Raw genomic sequence first — 21,850 nt, forward strand, 5'->3', positions numbered from 1 at the left:
GCAGCTATAGAAGATTGTTTGTGGCTTTTTGTGAACAAAATGTAGAGAACCTGCATTTATTGCTTCAGCCTGACAATAATCTATCAAAATTGTGAATCTAAATTAAATACAGGTATATATCGGGTATGTTAAAGTGGTTCCTACTTTAGGTAATTGACAGGTATACCTGAAAAGCGTCCTCAGGTAAAAACATTTTACTTATATATTATATAACATATATACCTATACTATAGTCTGGTAGACATTCCTAGGTAGTGGGTATGTTCAGTTCACATATTTCATGAATTCTTATTTCTAATTACTGGTATAAACACAGATGTTTTTAAAAGTCCGTAAACATTGCTCAATAACATGATAAGTTATAATCAGCTGACAATTGAGTTAGAAATGAAAAAGTTGTTGTAAGCTTTAGTATACTATAGGCTTATACATAAATAGTTTAGCTTAATTGTCAAAACGGCCCTTGTGTTATCCAGATCCCTGTGTCTCCCGGCATAACTTTATGACATTTTTCTTCTTAATATAAAGTAATTAGAACTTATATAATCAAAAATTGGCTATATATGTATATATACTGCCAACCATGCTTGACATTTGGTTTAGAGAAGTTATGCTATAAAAGCAGATTATAAATACCTTCTTCACTTCCAAATGATCATTTAAGTCATGAAAAGACTAAAACCTTAAATATTCTAAGTTATTCCTGCAATACTTTGTTCTTCTCTGTTTTGTAATTGGATTGACAGTACCTGCAGTGTAAAGTGAATTCAAGTAAAAAAAATCTTTGATTAAAAAATGGAGCCATGAAATGATGTCAAGGTCGTGCTGTCCTTGACAACAGTAAACCTTGGTTTTGTTCCGTTATGTGTGATCATGATTAATACATGAATTGGTTTTCTGTTTCAGCATTGGCTTGATAACTCAAAAGGGCTATCGTCACAGCTAAAAGGTATGTCAGAGTACGGGTTACAGGGGAGAACAATATACCGTAAATACCACATAAAGGTATTGTTCAAAGGGAGAACAATATACCGTAATCACCACATGCAGGTATTGTTACAGAGGATAAATAAATCGTAAATACCACATACAGGTATTGTTACAGGGGAGAACAATATACCGTAATTACTACATACAGGTATTGTTACAGGGGAGAACAATATACCGTAATTACTACATACAGGTATTGTTACAGGGGAGAACAATATACCGTAATTACTACATACAGGTATTGTTACAGGGGAGAACAATATACCGTAATTACTACATACATGTATTGTTACAGGGGAGAACAATATACCGTAATTACTACATACATGTATTGTTACAGGGGAGAACAATATACCGTAATCACCACATACAGGTATTGTTACAGGGGAGAACAATATACCGTAATTACCACATACAGGTATTGTTACAGGGGAGAACAATATACCGTAATTACCACATACAGGTATTGTTACAGGGGAGAACAATATACCGTAATTACTACATACAGGTATTGTTACAGGGGAGAACAATATACCGTAATTACCAAATACAGGTATTGTTACAGGGGAGAACAATATACCGTAATTACTACATACAGGTATTGTTACAGGGGAGAACAATATACCGTAATCACCACATACAGGTATTGTTACAGGGGAGAACAATATACCGTAATTACTACATACAGGTATTGTTACAGGGGAGAACAATATACCGTAATTACTACATACAGGTATTGTTACAGGGGAGAACAATATACCGTAATTACTACATACAGGTATTGTTACAGGGGAGAACAATATACCGTAATTACCAAATACAGGTATTGTTACAGGGGAGAACAATATACCGTAATTACTACATACAGGTATTGTTACAGGGAGAACAATATACCGTTATCACCACATACGGGTATTGGTACAGGGGAGAACAATATACCATAATTACAGGTATTGTTAAACATACAGGTATTGTTACAGGGGAGAACAATATACCGTAATTACCACATACAGGTATTGTTACATATGGGTATTATTACAGGAAATGGCTGTTAAACTAAACAATGTACCATAGTTATAATTATATTTTTAACCCTTTCCCATATAAGTGCCCCTTGGAAAGTTCAAACTCCGAGTCAAAATTGGAACTACCCATGTGAATTTTTGGGTCATATTTCTCCCTGTTGCAGATTTATACTGTCAAACCTGTCTATAAAGACCACCGAAAGAACCAAGAAAAATGGTCTTTATAGCCAAGTGGTCTATATATATTAGCTCAATTTACATTGGAAATGATTCAAAAATGGTTAGAATTATTAGCCTGAGGTTGCATTTAACATTATATCCAAATTGGTGCTGGCTGATCCCCCCAAGGGCCAGAGGGCCAAAAACTTCTGAATTCACAGATTTGATGGAACCAAATACTCTTTGAACATAGAAAGGTTAAATTGATAAAATCACTGACTGACTGACTGCAAAAGCCTGATGGGACAATATATAATGTTTATATATGTCTTTGTTTTATTCTGTTTCCGGACTCAGGTGACCATTGAGACCCAGACTAGATTTTTGTGCAATTTTGATAAAGGTCCCGAACAATTCCATTTCAATGTTTTACACTATAGACATACTTTGGGTTGTAATTACATTCATTAATGTAGCCAAGAGGTCGAGCTAATGTGCTAATTGTGTAAGATTATGGCCAGTGCTATAACTAGGAGATTGATAAGAGCTTTTACTTTACTACCAATGTGCCACTCCTATTACCTATACATTTATGCATAGATATAGTGCTGACATTGATAAGGCCAACACAAGATGAATTAATCAGCTTCTGTCAATGTAGGAAAACCCACTAGGACAGGTACAGGAGGAATACATTACTCCTCCTCCTCCTCACCTTTCACATCCCAAGTCTGATTTTAATTAAGAGATAACAATATCACTTACCGTATTTGACCTAATAAGTGTCCTCTTCCCTATAAGCAACTTTTCCCCTTTTTGAGGCCTCAATTTCACTCATAATTATGTCAAATGAATTGCAGACAAACTATGAAAACTATGTAAGTCTATCTATTTGATTTCTTGCAAATTGTTTCATGGCTTACGTTGTGCTTACTTAGATGGGAAATATGTAATTTTGAAGAAATTTTGAAGAAAAAAACCTGATATTGTATAAATGTACACATGTTATGGTGTACTTTGATATATACTGATGTATTGTATTTATATTCCAGGTTGCTCCATACCGTACCTGTTGTACTTCGGTGTTAAGTTTTATCCTGTGGATCCATGTAAGCTCAAAGAGGAAATCACAAGGTAGGAGAGAGGTTGTTAAATATTATGTTTAATAGATAGGACAAACTAATTAGGGAAGTTTAAAAGTGAAATGTGTGAACTTAATATGACCAAATATGGTTGGTCTGTTACCTTGTTTAGTATGTAGTTAAGGGAGTGGGATGACTGGGTCATCCGTTTTCAGTTTAATGTGACCAGTGTTCGATGTCTTTGACGACATGCTTCAATGAGATAGCACTATAAAATAAGTAAAAGGGCAAGAATATCACTATTACAAGTAGAGGCAATACCATTATACTACAGCCTCCCAAAACATCCAGATATTCACATACAAGCATTGCATACTGACTGTCCTTAGATGATGTTTCAGGGCTGTTCTCATATTAGGATGTTAATCTCAATCAACCAACGGTTTAATTTGTTTAGCTTACATACCACCCATTGAATTTGAAATGTGAGATTATTGTGATAATAAGGTAAGGGTGCATGCTATCTTTGGACCAAATCTCTATTTCATCTGAGTTGACATTAATTTCATCGTGGCTTTTAAACTTTGTTATTGTGAAAAGTACTTTGGACTCTATAAAAAAAAATCATTACATAATTTGCACAGCCTTAATTGGCCTGTATATTGGAAAATACAAACACTTGAATGAAGTAGACTTAAAGACGTCTAGATATGATAATACCTAGCTATATATATGTGCATGAGGATTTTTCTATACCTGTATACAAATAGATAACCAACTAAAGATAGAGCTATTAAGCTATCCCTAATTAACTTATCTTATTAAGCTGTAATAACTATATATATCGCACCATACCTACTGATACATGTTTTCTATGGTGTTAAAAATAAGATTAAAATGTCCTTTAAACATTTGTGCATGAAGTATAAACAACATGTATTGATTTAAGAACTACAGATTTTTAAAATACTTTAACATATAAAGCACAGTGAACATAGTTCTAATGCATGTTTCACTTGTAGTTATTAGTCTTTAATTACAATTAGTTATAATGATTATGAATTGTCTTAAATTAAATCTGAGCCAATCGAAAACATTCTGTAAGTTTTTGTAATGCCATCATTGATTGGCGAAGTCTAAACCTAAGACTCTTTAATGATCTTAGGGGCAGAAGATTAATGAAAAATCTTGAGCCATGTTATCTTCTATTAGTGTTTGCTCTCTATGCTTAGCGCTGATCTGAGGTGGTTCAACTGGTAAAGAATAAGTGTAGAGATCATAGAATCCTGAGTTCAAACTCCAGTCACATGCCACATTCTATCCTTTCCTAGTACACTTCTTTTAACTAATTGACCCCTGAAATTCTATAGTGGACTGGTCTAATCTTTGATTTAGAAAAGCTTATATGTTTCTTCAGGGGTAAATGTGTTAAAAGTGCAAGACAATACTTCTCAGTGCAATTCTGAAGAATTGCTGCCATTATATTCTAATATTTTTGATGCTACTAACAGCTTTTACTGCCATGTATTACGAGCATCCCTGGTACTCAGGTAGGCTTTGTTATTGTTTGAACAGGTACCAGTTTTACCTGCAGGTGAAACGGGACATTGTCCAAGGTCGCCTCCCGGTGACCTTCGAAGAAGCTGCTGAACTCTTTGCTTATGCCATCCAATGTGAGTTAACACAGCCATTTCAGGATCGAGTCCAGTAAAAGTATTACAATAGTATTGCTAAGAAGGCCATGCTCAATGCAAAAATCATACAGTCTTGTTATGCGAATGGACTTTAGTTCTTATTGCTTGACGTTAATCTGTTTTTGCTGTAGTTTAGGGAATTTAACACATAGTTTCACATATATTGCATGTATACACAATTCAACATGTAAAAAAATTAAAAAAAAAATTATATCAGTTTTCCTCATATGACATTGGACATGGATATCTGTGATAATAAGATTTCTGTATTGCTGTAGCTGAGTTAGGAGACTGTGACCAGCGATTGGCCCCGGGGTATGTGTCTGAGTTCCGGTTTGTACCTAACCAGACCGAGGAGTTGGAGGATACAATATCAGCATTACATAAACGCCTCATGTATGTCATTCTTTTTGTTGTTTTGTTTAAAGTCAAGATTTTTGTTATAACCTCTACCCAAAACTTGTTGATAACCATGCTGGTGTTGACGGCAGTTATAGGTCATTTTCAGATGTGTGATTATTCTTATGCCTTTGCCACAAAATGAGGAGGGGGGGAGGGGGGCATGTTATAATGTCTCATTGTGCCATGTCCCAAATTCCTTGGGGTTTTATGTCTTAAAGAGGTAGTCTAATTTCAAAAACTTTCTAAAGTCTGTCTATGATAAAGCAATTTTGAAGACTTCTTAAACTCTCTCTATGATAAACAACACGTTTCTTCACTATCTATTTGATAAATAATGAAAAACTTAAACTGGAGATTTAAACTTTATTATAAATCACTTGTTTCTGTGATTTTAGTGGTCTCCGGCCTTACCAAGCAGAGCACAAGTTCTTGGACAAAGTGAAATGGCTGGACATGTACGGTGTTGACCTTCACCCTGTAATGGTGAGAACTGATGTTATATCATGTGCATACTATAATGATGTGTATGTCATTAATGTTGTAGTGTACTATCATTCAATACTGTCAAAATATACTGTGAGTAATATCAAAATCTCTGAGGTACGGAAAATTTGGATTCTTATTTGGTCACGTGGTATTGATATGCTCATTAATCTGGCTGTTTCTTGAAAAAAAAAAAAAACAGCATCGACTCAAGTCAAAGTTAAAGCCACTTCATCATGTAACTTAAGTACAGTATAATTCTTAAATTTGACGTTAGTTTCGAGAAATCGGGGTTGTAAGCTTTTACTTAATTACATGTGATGTTCTTACAGGGAGAAGGAAACACCGAGTACTTTCTTGGACTAACACCGATGGGCATTGTTGTCTACAAGAACAAGACCAAAGTGGGCAACTACTTCTGGTAATGAGACATGAAGGATTCTCTGTGACATCTTTTTAGAGACTGCGGTGGCTTAGTATTTAAGATATCCTGACATACACAAGCCCTCCACCTCATGATTTTGAATCAAATGTAGGGCAGGTTACCAAGTTACCAAGTAGTGATTTTTCACTGGGTACTTAAGTTTTCCTCCACCATTAAACCTAGCATATCCTTACATAATCGTGGCTGTTGATTGAACGTAAAACTAAATAAATGAAACCAGATTGCGACATTGTGTCTATGGTAACCTGTTAATGGGACTAATTCATGTACCATGTGATACCTGATAATATTTGTACAGAACTATTGTTTCTATTGGTGAAGGAATGACATCAAAAGATGATATCCAGCGCTAACATCATTTCAGCGGGAGAATTCTGAAGTTTAATGTTCCATCACCACTGGAGATAATAATTCTGCACAAACGTTACCGGGTATCATGTGGTAGATGAATTAGTTTCATTTCTGGCGTTTGTTTGGTTTGTAAACTTACAAATAAAGATGTTAGATGATCTGTAATGTTATGTTGGTAATAATACAAAGATTTAGTTTGTTTAAAATCATTTTAGAAGCCAGGGTCATTTAAGGACAAGCCAGGTTTTGGGGATGAAGGAAAGTCTGAGTACATGGAGGTAAATCAGTATCTCACAACTGCTCTACAATGCATGGGTTTTGAACTTGCTACCCAGAGATGGAGAGCTTGTGGTAATATGGCAGGACATTTTAACATCATGCCACCGCCACCTGTATGATAATTTGTAATCATGTTGGTTTTGTTTCAAATCTTCAAATATGTTTGCCAAAGAAACGTCTACAGTTCTTTTCTGATTATTGAAGATGTTTTTGCCAACAATTATAAATAAAGGTATTTTGTTGTATGCTTGAAAGCTATGTGATACAGAAATTATCTACCCAGGGTAATTACAATTTATAAACCTTACTTTTAGATCAGATTTTATCCATCCGAAGAATTTTCTTTTAGTGTTTGATCACTATATGTACTGCTACCATTTAATGACCTTAAGAATTAGAAGTTATACCAATATATAAAAGCTACATGTACATTATTATTATCTCTTTCAGGCCAAGAATCAGCAAGGTCACATTTAAAGGGAAAATTTTCATCGTCAAAGTCAAAGACAAAAATGTAAGTTTGATTATCAAGTAAGTTGTATTACATGATTTACTACTTTGAACACAATGAAAATGATGACTTTGAAATATGATCACAGTGATCATTTTTACATTTTTACAAGATCATCAAATGCAACTTTATTTGATATTTGATATTTTCTATATTTCCCTAGCGACTTTCTTCTTTTTATATCCCCATTGACGTCATCTTAAATTTGGCCTTGAGTTGGGCCATTACCCTTGTGAGGAATGTGTTGGGTTCTCTTTGGTAGTTTCTACAAATGTCATGTAACATGATACTGTTATCGACTGTTGTCATACCTATATCACTGCAGGTATAATGAACAGTTGTATTTTGTTAGATTGATTCACAGTGACTGTTATGATGTTGACCAAATTATTCAGATACTTTGTCATTCATCAACATTGTCTGTTAAGACCTTGATCCCATGACTCAGACTCCGTGTATTTCATTGACATCTTTGTTTTTGACATCAATCAATTCCATCTTAAACACTTAATGTTCCACTATCAAATATTCTGTTATCTCTCAGAAAAGCAAATATACCCCTAATGTTTCTAAGCAGCATTGCCTTGACTCTATGAATCTGCCTCTGTGAGTGTCACTATGGCTAGGTTTGTGTTGTTTATATTCTATAAATAGCCAGGGTCATTTAAGGACAAACCAAGTTGGGAAGTTGGAGGAAAGCCAAAGGACCTGGAGAAAAACCAAAAACTGACCTTTGATCAGTACTTGACAACTATCCCTTATGGATTTCAAACTCAGGACCCAGAGGTGGAGGGCTAGTGAATTGAACACCTTAACCGTTAGTCAACATGGCTTCTGTAATGTCATTATCAAATTTTGTTGTTTTGTTACAGAATGACGAGCATACGTACGCGTTTGAGGTGATGAGTAAGCTTGGATGTAAACACTTGTGGAAGTGCTGCGTAGAACATCACGCTTTCTTTAGGTGAGATGTCATATGGGTAGGCAGTGTGGTAGGTGGGGGACAGGTTTGTATGTAGAACTGGAAGATATATATAAACAGTTTACCAAGCTTGATATTAACGGTCTGTTCTATCTCTGCTTATACTGATTATGTATCCAGATATTTCACGTATATATACAGGCTTGGAATAATATGGCGTAATATACAGTAAATAAGTGTTCATTTTATAAGAGATTTCGTGAAGCGAAGTGTAGCATATGTTTATTTTTGCAAGTCTTTTCCAGCAAAAATAAAATGGACAAAATTTCATTTAGATGAGTTTATCACATAATTAAAATACTTAAATCATTACTGATTATAAATTTGTAAAAACATCACTTTATTGTCTGTGTCATAACATGACAGTTGAACCCAAGATCATATGCTATTACACAGTGTGAAATGAAAATCTGGCAATTATATCACACAGGCAACGGACAGCAGATAAATTATGTGATAAATTAGGATGTTACACATACATTATATATATCTTTGCATACCAGGCTTCAGATATTATGTTTTTTTTCTCAGTGTAGAATCATTTTAATTGGAGCTAGGTGGTATTTAAATTTTTATATTCAGTGATATGCACTTGTAGACAAAAGCTACTATCACATTACATTGCTATAAATTGTTCTGTGTTATATATATTATTTACTGTTGACAATATTTGAATTCTATGAGATAAATGATTTGTTTAACTAAAACTCTTTCTCTTTTATATGCTAATGCACATATTCTTTATTTATCACATGTTACTAATTAATTAATTTTACGTTTAGAGCATTTTTATTGGAAATTAAAGTATTGCCAGTAAACATTGTCATTTATAGCTTGAACTTTTATTAAATTCGTGTGTTGATATTAATAACCAATTGAAATTTTACCTTAATGTATAATATTATGTAGTTATAGTGAAACATGTTAAAGTGAAACATATAAATTGTAGAAGTCACAACGAAATATTTTAAATTGAACATGTACAATGTACTTCAGAGTGACTTGTCTAAACTGGATGTCACCTGACCAGGACCAGCATATTTAGCTGGTATAACCAGGTTTCCGGATTATACAGGTTTTAATCACCATAAATGAAGAAGGAAAATATCATACAATTCTGTTGGAATACACAAGGTCTGGGTGAGACAAGGGCTGATTTGACATTATTTACAGAATTTAAAAAAATTGGGACACATACACGCACACTAGCGTTCACTGTTACTATAATTAGTTATTTTAGCACGGTGCAAAACGGCAGTTTCTTTTAGACATGTTTCACTATTTTGATTAATGTTTTAGGCATTATTGAAATTGGCTTACACATTTTACTATTTTGATTACTCTCTAGCATTATTGTGTAATTCATCTTTTCATCAGTGATCACCAGAGTTATCTACCCTTGAAAAGAACTCTTTCTCTCAAGAGGAGACAACTTGTTTTACTTTTATATATAAAGGCTCAGTTACACATATTGCTTTAGAGAGAGGTACCTATATAATAGCATTGATGCACTTAACAAGGAGAGAAATTGAAATAGATAGATCATAAATCATGTTTTCGTCTCTTGTTATCTATGTTTTTCCTGCAAATTAACCTGTTACAGCATAATATCAGCCAGTTTATCGAATCATCATCACTTTTACCCACGCTGTTAATCCCTCATCATCAGAGTGTTGTCAGTGGCCAAACTGTTCAAGGTTTCTCAATGTTTGATAATTAAATAATATTATCAGAAACATGTGAAATCTTGAATGGCAAAAATACAATACAATTTTTGCTAAGCTTTAAACAAAAATTAAAAAGATACGGGAAATTTTTTTTTTCAAATTATTAAGAGATTAACAGCATTTTTAATACCAGAATTTGTCCTTTTTGACATAATGTTGGATTACATTTTGTGAATAGAATTTACCTAGCAGATCTTGTTCTGGCAGAAGAAAAGAACCCACTGAAAAAAAAATCAGTAAAATTAAATGAAATGTACCAGGGCCCAGTTTCAGGAACATTCCTTAAATTTAAGAAATCCCTCATCTTAAAATTCTCTGTAGGAAAGCATTATAGATTTTAAGGAAGGCTCCTTCTCTTAAGAGTTTTCCTCAACTTTGGTATTGCTTTTCTATGGGGAAATTAAAGTTAAGTGAATTCCTTAAAGTTAAGGAATGTTCATGAAAATGGGCCATGGTATGTCAATACCTTCTATGATTGTAGGAATATGGTACAATATTAGGATGTCAGAAAGGACAGGATTTAGATACTATAAACCAACTTGCTTTTGCATGCAATTTGTTCTTCGTGAGTTTTACGATCAATGCATATTCGCGAAAGTTTATCTCCGTAAATAAATATCTTTCACAATTCTTACACACTCAAATTCTAAAGTCTTTCCATTCAATTTCAAATCCCAAAACTTGACCTATGTGAAAACATTCTGAAACAGAAATCACAAAATTTAGTTGCCATGAAAGAAATTTGGTTTACAGTATTCATTATTTCATGACTCACCTTCATTATCATCGTTATCATCATTGTTATCATCATCATCATCACCACTCACCTTTGTATCCTCATCTCTCCATTGTTTTGTACTAGACTAAGGCAGGCCAGTGATTCCTATGCTAGGTCAGACTACAGTTATAGACCTACCTCCCGTAGTCGCCGCTCCAGGTAAGACCATGCTTACTCACACCCTCATTCTGGTAATGGACCGACCCAAACCAGACAAATGTCCAGTTCATTGGACGAAAACCTGGTGGTAGTCCATTCCATTGGATTGTATAGGGGTGTGTTCAAAATTTTGTGTTGTGGCTTTTTGACTGTGTGAGCAGCTTTATGTGTGAAAATAATTTTAAATGATATTTGATTTAACATACTGATGTTTGAGATATTGCTGTGATGTGTTCATTCATGTGTAAATAAAAATTCTTCAACCAGGACAAGATAAGGACTTTTCATTATGAATTAGGATATGTTTTTCGCAAAAATATTTTCAGTTTGAGTTTAGAAGAAATATGCATAATTAAGAAGACAAACAGTTGAAGTATTCCTTGGAGGACTCAGAAAGGATAAAGGATTTTTGCCCCTATATTACCAACTAAAGGTCCATTTATATGCACAAAATTATGTTATAATATTGAAAGGCTGTCACCGCGACTGCACTAACAGATGGTACTACATTTAACATTTGGTGATGGTAGTTGTCACTGTTTGCTTCTCCTGTCTGCACTGTCCCTAACACGTGTCACTGTACTTATTAGATCTATGTCTTTCATATTCTCCGTCAATTTCAGCTATTATCAATTGATTGTTAATTTTGCTTAGATTCTTAGATACTACAAGAATTAAATTCCTGATATGGATAAATTTGGAGTAAATATTGAAAACAATATCAAAGTGAATTTAGCGGATTGGATGAAATAGATTCAATTAATGTACAAACAATATCAAAGTGAATTTAGTTGATTCGATAAAATAGATTCAGTTAATCTGCTTGATTTTTGATAAAGTCTAAATGATTTTTAAATCATTTTAATGAACAGATAATTTATAACCTTAATCAGTACTTACCAGCTGCAACAGAATTACCTAGAGGACCCCAGGATCAACAGTCTATGAACCTAAATACAATATAAACTTTTATCTCAAGAAGGTTATATTTTCATTGATAGGCAACATTTTAAATGTTACATCAGTGTTATGCCATGTATGCTGATATGAGTGATACTGTATCAAGATATTTCTTTGTTGTGTGAAATGTCTACAGTGGTTAAGTTGTCCAAAAGTCTACATCTAGATCTCTACTCAATTTTCATGTAGGCCTATGTGGAGCAGTGATGAGGTTCTGACTGTATGTTGGTGGTTTTTCTCCAAGACCTTTGGCTTTCATCAACAACCAAAATCTGGTTCACCTTATTAGCCAAAACTTAATTCTTCATGAACAGTTAGAACATAATACATACTCTTTGTTGAAAAAACTGCAAAATGTATGATTTTCATTGGATAATAGTTCCAATTGTACACTAGAACTTTCTTAAAAAAATTGTCAGTTTTCATCTACTCTGATATAAGCTTAAACCTTTTTATTTTTAAATAAATAATTTTGATTTTCTTTTTATAGTGGTCGTCATGAAAGACTGAGCCAAACAGAAACCGACAGAAAACAGCCTAATGTAAATCGTGTTCCCAGTAAACGACACCAACGTAGGACGTCATCAGACTCAAGACTCAGTGGTAATACATGTACATATCTATCACAGAAAAAATTAAAAAAAACAAATATCCTGTAGGAAATTCGTTGTTACAAGATGTGTTATCTGATCAGTTATTAGAAGCAGATAAACAAAATCTAATTTACAGTTAACTTAAAAATGCTTTATTTGACTTGCTGTTGAAATATTTTTGTTGTAATTTAATATTTCACATGTTTTATCTGGCCATGAAATTTAATCACTCAGAAAGATAAACTGGTTTACAGTATTTCGATGGAGTACTGGTAATGGAATACTACTAATTAGTGGGTTTTTCTCCGAGTGCTCTGGTTTGCCTCCTTGAGCCTGACACGTCCTTAAATGACCCTAGCTGTTAATAGAATATTAAACTAATCAAATTTTTATCTCGTAGAGCTTCAAAATTAAAAAATAAATTGTCTGTATTAATCTTTCCAGTTCACGGGGAGGGGATACCACACATGAACTCAGGAATATCAGTGAACCGTATATCTATACCTCCCCCGGACAAGAGCAATAGACACAACAGAAGTCTGCCGGACCTCCAGAGGGGATCTCCCAAGAGTACTCGATCAGCTCCCTGGGAGACTGATGTTGAGGCGTAGGTTTATCATTTATCACAAATAATAGCTCAAAGGGAAGAATTACCATAATTGTTACATTTATTAAAATTTTGTCTTCCCAATTATTTATTAAAACTTGCACTTTATTTCAATATTCAATGTTTTGTACAACTGACTACATCAATCACTTTTGCAATACATAGATTGATCTGTACCTGTATATAATGATGCTACACTACAGTACAAGATGATTTTAACAGTTTATGTTTTAACTTATACAGAATTAAGGTTTCTTTTTTGAGATTCTTTCTATTCAGCAAAGTTTTCTTTTAAATATCTGAGTTTATCCTCTTGTGTGATGAATCCATCATGTTAACTCACTCACCCCTGAAATTTCATAATGGACTGGTCTAGTCTTTGATTTAGAAGGGCCTAAATGTGTCTTCAGGGGTGTATGAGTATTTGCTGTAGCCAATTTACTGATATGTAAGTATGTTATGCTTATAGGGGGATGTATACATCAGGGAGAGACTCACCTACCTCTATGTATAGTGATGCCACCAGATCTTATCACAGACGGATGGGGCCACCCAGCGACACCGAGAGTGGATACCGCAGAAAGTAAGTGTTTGTACATGGTGGTAGAAGGCACAGATATGTTTGGCTAGGCCATTGGGTGCTGTAGATCATGAGTTCAAGGCCCAGAAAGGACACGAGTCAATGAATTGTCATCCTAGGTTAAATTGTGTTTCTTTGATATGTCATAATTACTAAACACAACGTATCATATACACTATGTGTTGTTGATCCAAAGGTTTAATTTGACAATTTACACAGTGATCATGTCACCATATCAAACCGACTATCACTTTGTCATAGAAACATCCTTTTTTTGGGACATTGACATTTGGTCCAGTGGTAGAAGGCGCAGGTATGTTTGGCTAGGCTATTGGATGCCGTAGATTGTGAGTTCGAGGCTTGAGTAGGGCACGAGTCAATAAATTGTCATCCTTTGTTAAATTTTGTTTCTATGATATGTTCAACATTTAATTAATAGTAAACTTTAATTTGTTATTACAATAGATTTGTATGTATATTATTATGTCACTGATGACATCCAGTTTAGACAAGCTAAACTGTATCTATTATTGTGATGCCACCTAGGGATTTGAATTCATAAGTGTGACAATATATTAAAGGCCCACTTCTTTCCGAAGCAAAATATAAAAGTTTCATAAAAACATTAATAACATTAGAAAATGTATATCAATGACCAAAGATGAGGTTATAACACCAAATATATGCAAGATTTCCTGCGTAATGTCCCTATAAGCGCCCATCCCCCTTTTTGAGGCCTCATTTTCAATTGTCCAGGCATAAATAAAGACCAAAACTACACTCAACTGTATAGATTTGCAATAATTTCGTCCTAGTAGCACCTTTTCATATTTTTTTTTTAATTTTCTAAGCGCCCTGGGCACTTATTGGGTCGAATACGGTATATGATATTAGGGAAGAGCCATTTGGTTGTTTTGCTGTCAGGCGCAGTGATAGTCAACTACCCCTCGGTATTAGGGTGACAACAGGAAACATTAGACGACCCGTGTTACGAAAATTAACATTTTATTTATCTTATTATAATAATTAAAATGATCAGAAGATGACGATGAGTGTAGTATTAATGGTTAGTTAATAACTTTTTCGACTCTACAAAATTATCGATCTCGATTTACATTCCCATTTTAAAAATTAAAAGCTGTTTCGGAAATGTTGTGGGGCTTCAATATAATTTAATGTAAAGTAATATCTCCTAAAATATTTATGTTTAACATTGATAAAAAAACATGTTTTCTGATCTACAGTTCTGCCATCAATACATTTAAAGATAACATTCTTTTCATTACAGGCATATGTACTTCCCCAACAGAAAAGGATCTGATAATGAAAGTGATGTTTCTTTTTCACGAAGGAGAAGGTTTGTATGCTTGATATTACTTAATCACTGAATCAGTCATTAAGCTTGCTCTTTGTGCTTTACAATTTCTAGAGTTCATTTCTAGCAATGTTAAGAAAAGAAGAAACTTCCTTGGTTTTTAGCTCGCCTATTCAAAGAATAGGGGGAGCTAATGTTGTCGCGTCGGCGTCGGCGTCAGCGTTGGCGTCCCATTTCACGTTAAAGTTTTTGAGCAAGTTTCTGTTTCGTCACTTGTTTAAGCTTCAACTTCTTCTGAATAGGCGAGCTTTGCTGTTATCCAACAGCTCTTGTTGTGCTTCAAACTTTCTAGAGCTCAATTCTATGTGAATAAAGAAAAGAAGAAATTTTCTTTAATTTCTAGCTAGTTGAAAAAAAACCCTTTTTTCTTGTCTTTGTGCTTTGAAATTTCTAGAGTTCAATTTGATCTAGCTAGGTAAAGATAGAATAGAAAAAGAATAAAAACAGACATAAAGTGTATGACAATCCAGTAAAATGTTGTTGACTGTAGGAGAGAGAATGACAGTGGCAGTGAATCGGATGTATCACCAACACGACCGCATCGTCACCGACCCAAAAGTTCCGCAGACGACTGGTTTGAAAGTCAGTGGAAGGAAGCAATGGAAGGGTAAGCTTTTCATTGGTTTAAATTATTTTAGTGTAAAAGAGTTTGCTCAGCATTAAGAAATTAAAGCTCTAGAAATAAAGAATAATTCTAGTTCTATCCATTTTGGTGATCATGTAGTATATTTACTGGGATATTTAGAATAGAATATGTAGGAGGTATATATATATATATTGCATAACAATTTGACATATGAAAATTCTATAGACAACATGGTACACCTTGATACAGTTTCAATGCCATGACTTTTGTATAACCTAAGTCCATGAAAATGTGCACATTACTGTTTGACACAAGAAATCATATTTTTAGGTAAGAAAATTTTGTTTGCACTCTTGATTTTCCTTATTTATCAGTTTAAATTGAAGAAATGTGCATTTCAACTACCTTCACCACGAAAATGGATAAAAATATATATATATTGAATAAAAGATACAGAGACACAAAGTACACAAATGCCATGTTATGAAATTTGGATAGGGGCAGCGATGGTGATGGGTGGTGGTTGGTTGTGTGTGTGTGTGTGGGGGGGGGGATGTAATGGTATTACCTATTTCTGACATATAAGATACTGTGACAATACCAACATCAATGGACTGGACTCTCCTCTTAGATGAAGTAGTTGAATAGTATGCATGTTTTTTCAGACTGTATATTCCTAACAAGGAAAATTTGCCGAACGGGTAAGCGGTTTGGTGTTGGGCTTACTATATAACTATATTGTCTTTTATCATTTGGTTGGTGTAATTGTCTTGTATTGTGAATGTCGACTATTATTAATTCTACAGATTTCTTATAATTTCACATCTATGGTGCATGCTGTTTTTATTTTTCATGTCATTATTTTTCATTATTGACACCTTAAAGGCCCAATACCTTTCTGAAACGGCTTTTAATTTTTAGAATGTGAATGTAAAACGAGATCGATAATTTTGTTGAATCGCTAAATTTATTAACTTACCGTTAATACTACAATTATCATCATCTTCTGAACAATTTAATTAAAACAAATAAAACGTTAATTTTCATAACGCGGGTCGTATTATGTTTCCCGCCGTCGTCCTAAATACCACTCGGTAGTTGACTATCACTGCGCCAGACGGCAAAACAGCGAAGTGACTCTCCACCGTTATCAATATTACGCAGGAAATCTTGCATATGTTTGGTGTTGTAACCTGATATTTGGCCATCGATATGTATTTTCTTATGTTATTTATGTTTTTAAGAAAACTTTAAATTTGGCTCCGGAAAGGTAGTGGGCCTTTAAACAGGGATATTTCAATATAAGTTTTAAAAATCCAAATTAAGAAAATAGAACAGAATTTGCGCATTAAGGATGTTGTCATCACAATGTCATGTACAAAAACTGTTACCTGATTACTTTGCAAAAGTATTTTGGTATGGAAAATGCTAGAATAATTGTTTATCTTTCATACATAAATGTTAGGTTTTATAAATTGATGTAATTAATTCTTAATACACATATTTCAATAACCTTTTGACAATTTTATTTCATGAAAATGTCAACAACAACTCTTTGTCAATTAAGATTTAATTGTAAATATAGGAGATACAATGCATTGTAATGGTATTAAATCTTTATTGTAATTGGTTCCCTTAAAGTTATTCCTGAGAATATAAAACTATTTCCCCATATGCACCAGTATACAGATGTTAAAGTTTGTGCTAAAAATAAATGCACCTATACACCTTATAAACTACCATTATGTACTAGTTTTGCTATGCAGCATGCTGTAGCAAACATTACGATATATTTCTTTGGTTAGCTGTTTTATTTCATTGTTTTCCAATGTTTAGTTTTTATCACATATGAATGAAATTTTCATTATATTGTCTTTTATTTTCTATTCCCACAAAACAGTATACTTTATTTTCGCTTATACAACATTTTGTGTCATCATTTTTTTCAACATATCTGAAGTGCTCTATAATGGTTTGTGTATCTTTGGGAAGCTGAGAAATGTACTGGGCTGTACTGCACCTGGGTCGAATACTTTCTCTTCACTGGCCTTGATTACATGTGATTGGGTCTCCTGTTTATTGATTTTATGAGGTAGCCACTGGCTACTACAAGATGATGCATCAAAATGACAAAACTTACCCGATATTGTTAGCTTACACTACAGACATATTGAATCCAGATATCAAAGTTGATACCTTGTCTGGTCATAATGTAATTAATATTTAGTTTCTTTAAAGTTTAATATAGTGTGATGTTATGGTACTGAGATTTTTTCTCACATTTCAACAGAACATATATATAGTTTCTGCAGCGATACTTTGAACAGATTATGTTTGCAGTTTCCTAAAACAAAGTTGGACAGACATTTTTATATAGTGCCTTGAACAGAACTTGACCTTGACTATTTCAGTGGAGGCTCCTCTGTACACTCAGCGCCCACAGGGGAATTTGCTGCAAAGCGTCGTCGACGACGGCGAAGTAAATCACCAGGAAATAAGCAACCCCCAGAAGAATTAAGACAACATTTTGAGTAAATATTGTTTTCTATTTTTGCATGTTATTTGGAAATTTTTACCATTTCATCCATGACAAAAGACTGTGATATATTAACTTTGGTTTGAAGTTTCACTTGATGAAGAGCAAATAAGATTATCCGAGTGGCCACATTTACATCTATCTTTCCTGCATGCTGCATGCTTTGTAAAATGTGTGCAATTTAATTGATTACATTGGGTAATGATAATATTTTACTTAACAATACGGTTGCGAATTTTTGCTGATCGAAATTGCTACATGTATTACGACAGAATATGATTTTGAATGAATTTAAAATTTCTTACTAAAGCGTCAGTAATCCATAAAATAAAATTAAAGAAATATATCTGAAAATTGAATTTCTGCAAAAATAACCAACTTTGTGTTGATAATAGAATTTAATTTGGTTTTCATATGCTGTGGAGTTGTTGTTACTTGATAAATCCTAACCCTAACTTGTTTATACAGCTATAACTTAGTGGATACAGAAGGTATGACCGAGGCAGAGCTAAGAGACATACCGTTCATCCAAGTCGAGTAAGTAACCATCATCATTCAGCTTTGATTTTAATGAGTACTACTGATAGTATGATACACAATATTAATAGTAAAATCTGTCTGTACAAACTTTATTGTGTCATAGAATGGATTATAAAGAAATTAATTTGATGCAAATATGGAAAGACCTTTTCACCATGACATGTACTCTCAGTATTGGTTTGTAGAAGGTACTTACAAATATTGAATATTCCTTATCTTTTAATATTGTATTGCTGTTGTGGTTGTTCATTTTATTTAATTACCATAACAGTATATTTTTGAAATAAAAGTATTGAACAGAATTAAGAAAAAAACACTCTTTTCCAGAACAAAGGCTGAGCCATTTCGTGTGAAGTATTCTCCCAAAACAAGACAGAGGTACCGGTCACCAAAACGAAAAAGCACTGGGTAAGTGACTTTACCTGGACAATAGTATGAAGTCAGATAGAGTTTATCTTTGACCGTATTCTAATGTCAAATGTCAAGGGTTAAAGGTCAATATGTGTTTAATGCTTGTAGTGACCTTGACCCTGACCCCAGACTAGGCGTACATCTGACCAATGGCGATGAAGCACTGCCTACATACCCCAACCAAGATACACCTGAGTCTATACGACATAATTACTACAGCGATACCAACAGTAATTATAAACTCAAAAGGTAGGTATTGTCATAATAACACTTAATCTTATCTAACAAAAAAGAAAACAAAAAAAAAACCCAGGACCAGGAGACACCAGAACTTCTGGAGAGGCTGATTCACATTGATCATTTATCCACAAAAGCATGATATTCTGTGTCTAGGTGTTTGTTTTGAGCAGCTGGTTGTTTTAAACTTTATTTATTGTTTTTCTCTAATTCGTTTTAGTCGGAATGACAGATACAATCAACAGTCAGACAGACAACAGCCAAGTCGTCCTGGGACAGAAAAACAAGCCTCAAGACCTCCAGGTGTAGACAACACAAAGGTTTGTATTGTTAACAGTTGTTAGGCTGAAACAGATGTTAGACTGAAACAGTTGTTAGGCTGAAACAGATGTTAGGCTGAAACAGTTGTAAGGATGAAACAGATGTTAGGCTGAAACAGGTGTTAGGCTGAAACCCAGTCACTGGATTAAAAATGATAAAAAATCTCATTCAGTCTGATATTATTTGTTATAAATTTTTTGTTCTATAGTAATATTTATATGTACCTGATAGTTTTAGAAGCCATTTTTATCATTAATTTGATCGAGATAACCACTACCATTTTCAGTCACACTATGACTTCCAATCCCAGGAAGGAATCTCTTTAAACTCCTATGATACCTTACGAAGCCGGGATTTTGACTCCACTACCATCAGTTCAGAACAGGTTCGCTGTGGATGTGACTTTACATAACCCTTTAACCTTTGACCTGTGATATGTTAACCTCTGACTTATAACCTTTGTTCTTGTGTACTGCGATCATTCCTAAAAGATTTCCTTTGCTAAATAAAACTTAATCTTTGTATCAATGTATTTGTATACACCTGTGTATATTGCAGTTAAACCTTGTTAACGTGATCTATATGTCTGTTTGTATACCTGTGTATAATGCAGTAAAATTCTTGTTAACTCGATTTATATGTCTGTTTATATACCTGTGTATAATGCAGTAAAAAACTTGTCAACTCAAAGATCATCTCTTGAATCACATGTATGATCATCCTTAGTCCCAGGTGCAAATTGTACTTCTGCTTATTTACCTATTAGCCTTATTGGTCTATATCTCCTGGGGTAAATAAGCACGGTGCGAATTGCACAGAGGACCAAAGATGATGTTGTAGAATTTGGATTGGACCAACAAAATATTTGACCAATCAAGGTCTTTGAGTTTCACATGTTCGAGTTAATAAGATTCAACTGTATAATAAATATTATACTATTTATCATTACTACATGTATATTGTATTTTATTTTATTTATTTGTAATGTGTATAATTAGCAATTATTGCTTGTTTTATTTATTTGTAATGTGTATAATTAGCAATTGTTGCCGTCTGCTTTTTGTGTGGTATTTGGTGGACTTGTGATAATCAGGATGCAGATAGTCCGGAAAACTTACAATTTAGACGTAAAATTTACAGAACAGATTTGATATTATTGACTAAGTGAATGTCATTTGGTAGTCAAGGAAATGTGTAATTTGGACGTATTAGGCTTAAGACACAAGTGTTCAGATTATTGTGGGTCCACTGTATAGTCACTTACATCTATTATATTCTGTTCTTCAGTGAAAAAAATCTTCTCTTTCTTATCTTGAGTTAATGGACCTCCTTCAAGTCTGTCTGAAAATTCTAGATTTGTTGTAAACTTCTGTTAAAAACAGTTGGAGAACATCCTGGTATTTTTAGTCTTTTTGATGTACCTGTGCTAGAATTTGTTATTTACTGATGATGAGTGTATGATATGAAAGTAATATTATATTTTGATTTTCAGCCAGTTTTGATTGATGTAAATTATTTATATATTTAGTTATTGAATGGTAGTAGATGCTTTTAAAATTTTACTAAAATATGAATGAAATAAAATTCTATGAATATATGAATGAATTTACAGTATAGTGAAGAGATGAAAACAACTTATTAGGTCATATATTTATCAAGTACGTTCAGTGGAAGCCACGTTTAAGGAATCATACATTCTACCACAAGCTTTCCACCTATAATTATTAAGTTTAAATCTGACTTCGGTCAGTTGCCTTTGCCAGGACTGACTGTAGGTTGATGATTTTTTTCCTTGAAACTCTGGTTTTCCTCTACTGTAAAACAATAAATGTCTGTGAACAACATGACTCTATGAATACTTGAACATAAGCAAACTTGAGATACATTTTTCTATGAATTTCTATTTTTATGATAACTTTTAGTTATACATTTTGTGTTTGTATTTTCAGGCATCACTTGGTGTTTCCCTCGATGACAGTAGAAGTCGTGCAGACCAGAAATTTGAGAGCAGGTAGGGATGGAAATTTGGCTTGGAGT

At 33.7% G+C, this 21,850-nt stretch overlaps 1 protein-coding gene across 5 annotated transcripts in view; it reads left to right on the forward strand.

Annotated features, from left to right (window-relative positions):
- Positions 1 to 21,850, forward strand: part of LOC138333291 (uncharacterized) — a 40,201-nt gene that overhangs the window by 7,288 nt on the left and 11,063 nt on the right. For 2 of the 5 annotated variants that reach the window (XM_069281575.1, XM_069281579.1), the window contains exons 3-24: positions 907 to 949; positions 3,227 to 3,308; positions 4,832 to 4,929; positions 5,229 to 5,346; positions 5,748 to 5,835; positions 6,168 to 6,256; positions 7,361 to 7,424; positions 8,294 to 8,385; positions 10,993 to 11,067; positions 12,518 to 12,630; positions 13,065 to 13,227; positions 13,697 to 13,810; positions 15,096 to 15,164; positions 15,673 to 15,789; positions 16,434 to 16,469; positions 18,180 to 18,299; positions 18,773 to 18,841; positions 19,172 to 19,252; positions 19,364 to 19,504; positions 19,713 to 19,812; positions 20,100 to 20,198; positions 21,763 to 21,824. In XM_069281575.1, coding sequence (XP_069137676.1) covers positions 907 to 949; positions 3,227 to 3,308; positions 4,832 to 4,929; positions 5,229 to 5,346; positions 5,748 to 5,835; positions 6,168 to 6,256; positions 7,361 to 7,424; positions 8,294 to 8,385; positions 10,993 to 11,067; positions 12,518 to 12,630; positions 13,065 to 13,227; positions 13,697 to 13,810; positions 15,096 to 15,164; positions 15,673 to 15,789; positions 16,434 to 16,469; positions 18,180 to 18,299; positions 18,773 to 18,841; positions 19,172 to 19,252; positions 19,364 to 19,504; positions 19,713 to 19,812; positions 20,100 to 20,198; positions 21,763 to 21,824 — 2,033 coding nt within the window. The remainder of the gene's footprint in view (positions 1 to 906; positions 950 to 3,226; positions 3,309 to 4,831; positions 4,930 to 5,228; positions 5,347 to 5,747; positions 5,836 to 6,167; positions 6,257 to 7,360; positions 7,425 to 8,293; positions 8,386 to 10,992; positions 11,068 to 12,517; positions 12,631 to 13,064; positions 13,228 to 13,696; positions 13,811 to 15,095; positions 15,165 to 15,672; positions 15,790 to 16,433; positions 16,470 to 18,179; positions 18,300 to 18,772; positions 18,842 to 19,171; positions 19,253 to 19,363; positions 19,505 to 19,712; positions 19,813 to 20,099; positions 20,199 to 21,762; positions 21,825 to 21,850) is intronic. The other 3 variants (XM_069281578.1, XM_069281576.1, XM_069281577.1) reach the window with 3 other exon arrangements.

This window comes from Argopecten irradians, chromosome 10 (assembly GCF_041381155.1).
Source record: "Argopecten irradians isolate NY chromosome 10, Ai_NY, whole genome shotgun sequence".
NCBI lineage: Eukaryota > Metazoa > Mollusca > Bivalvia > Pectinida > Pectinidae > Argopecten > Argopecten irradians.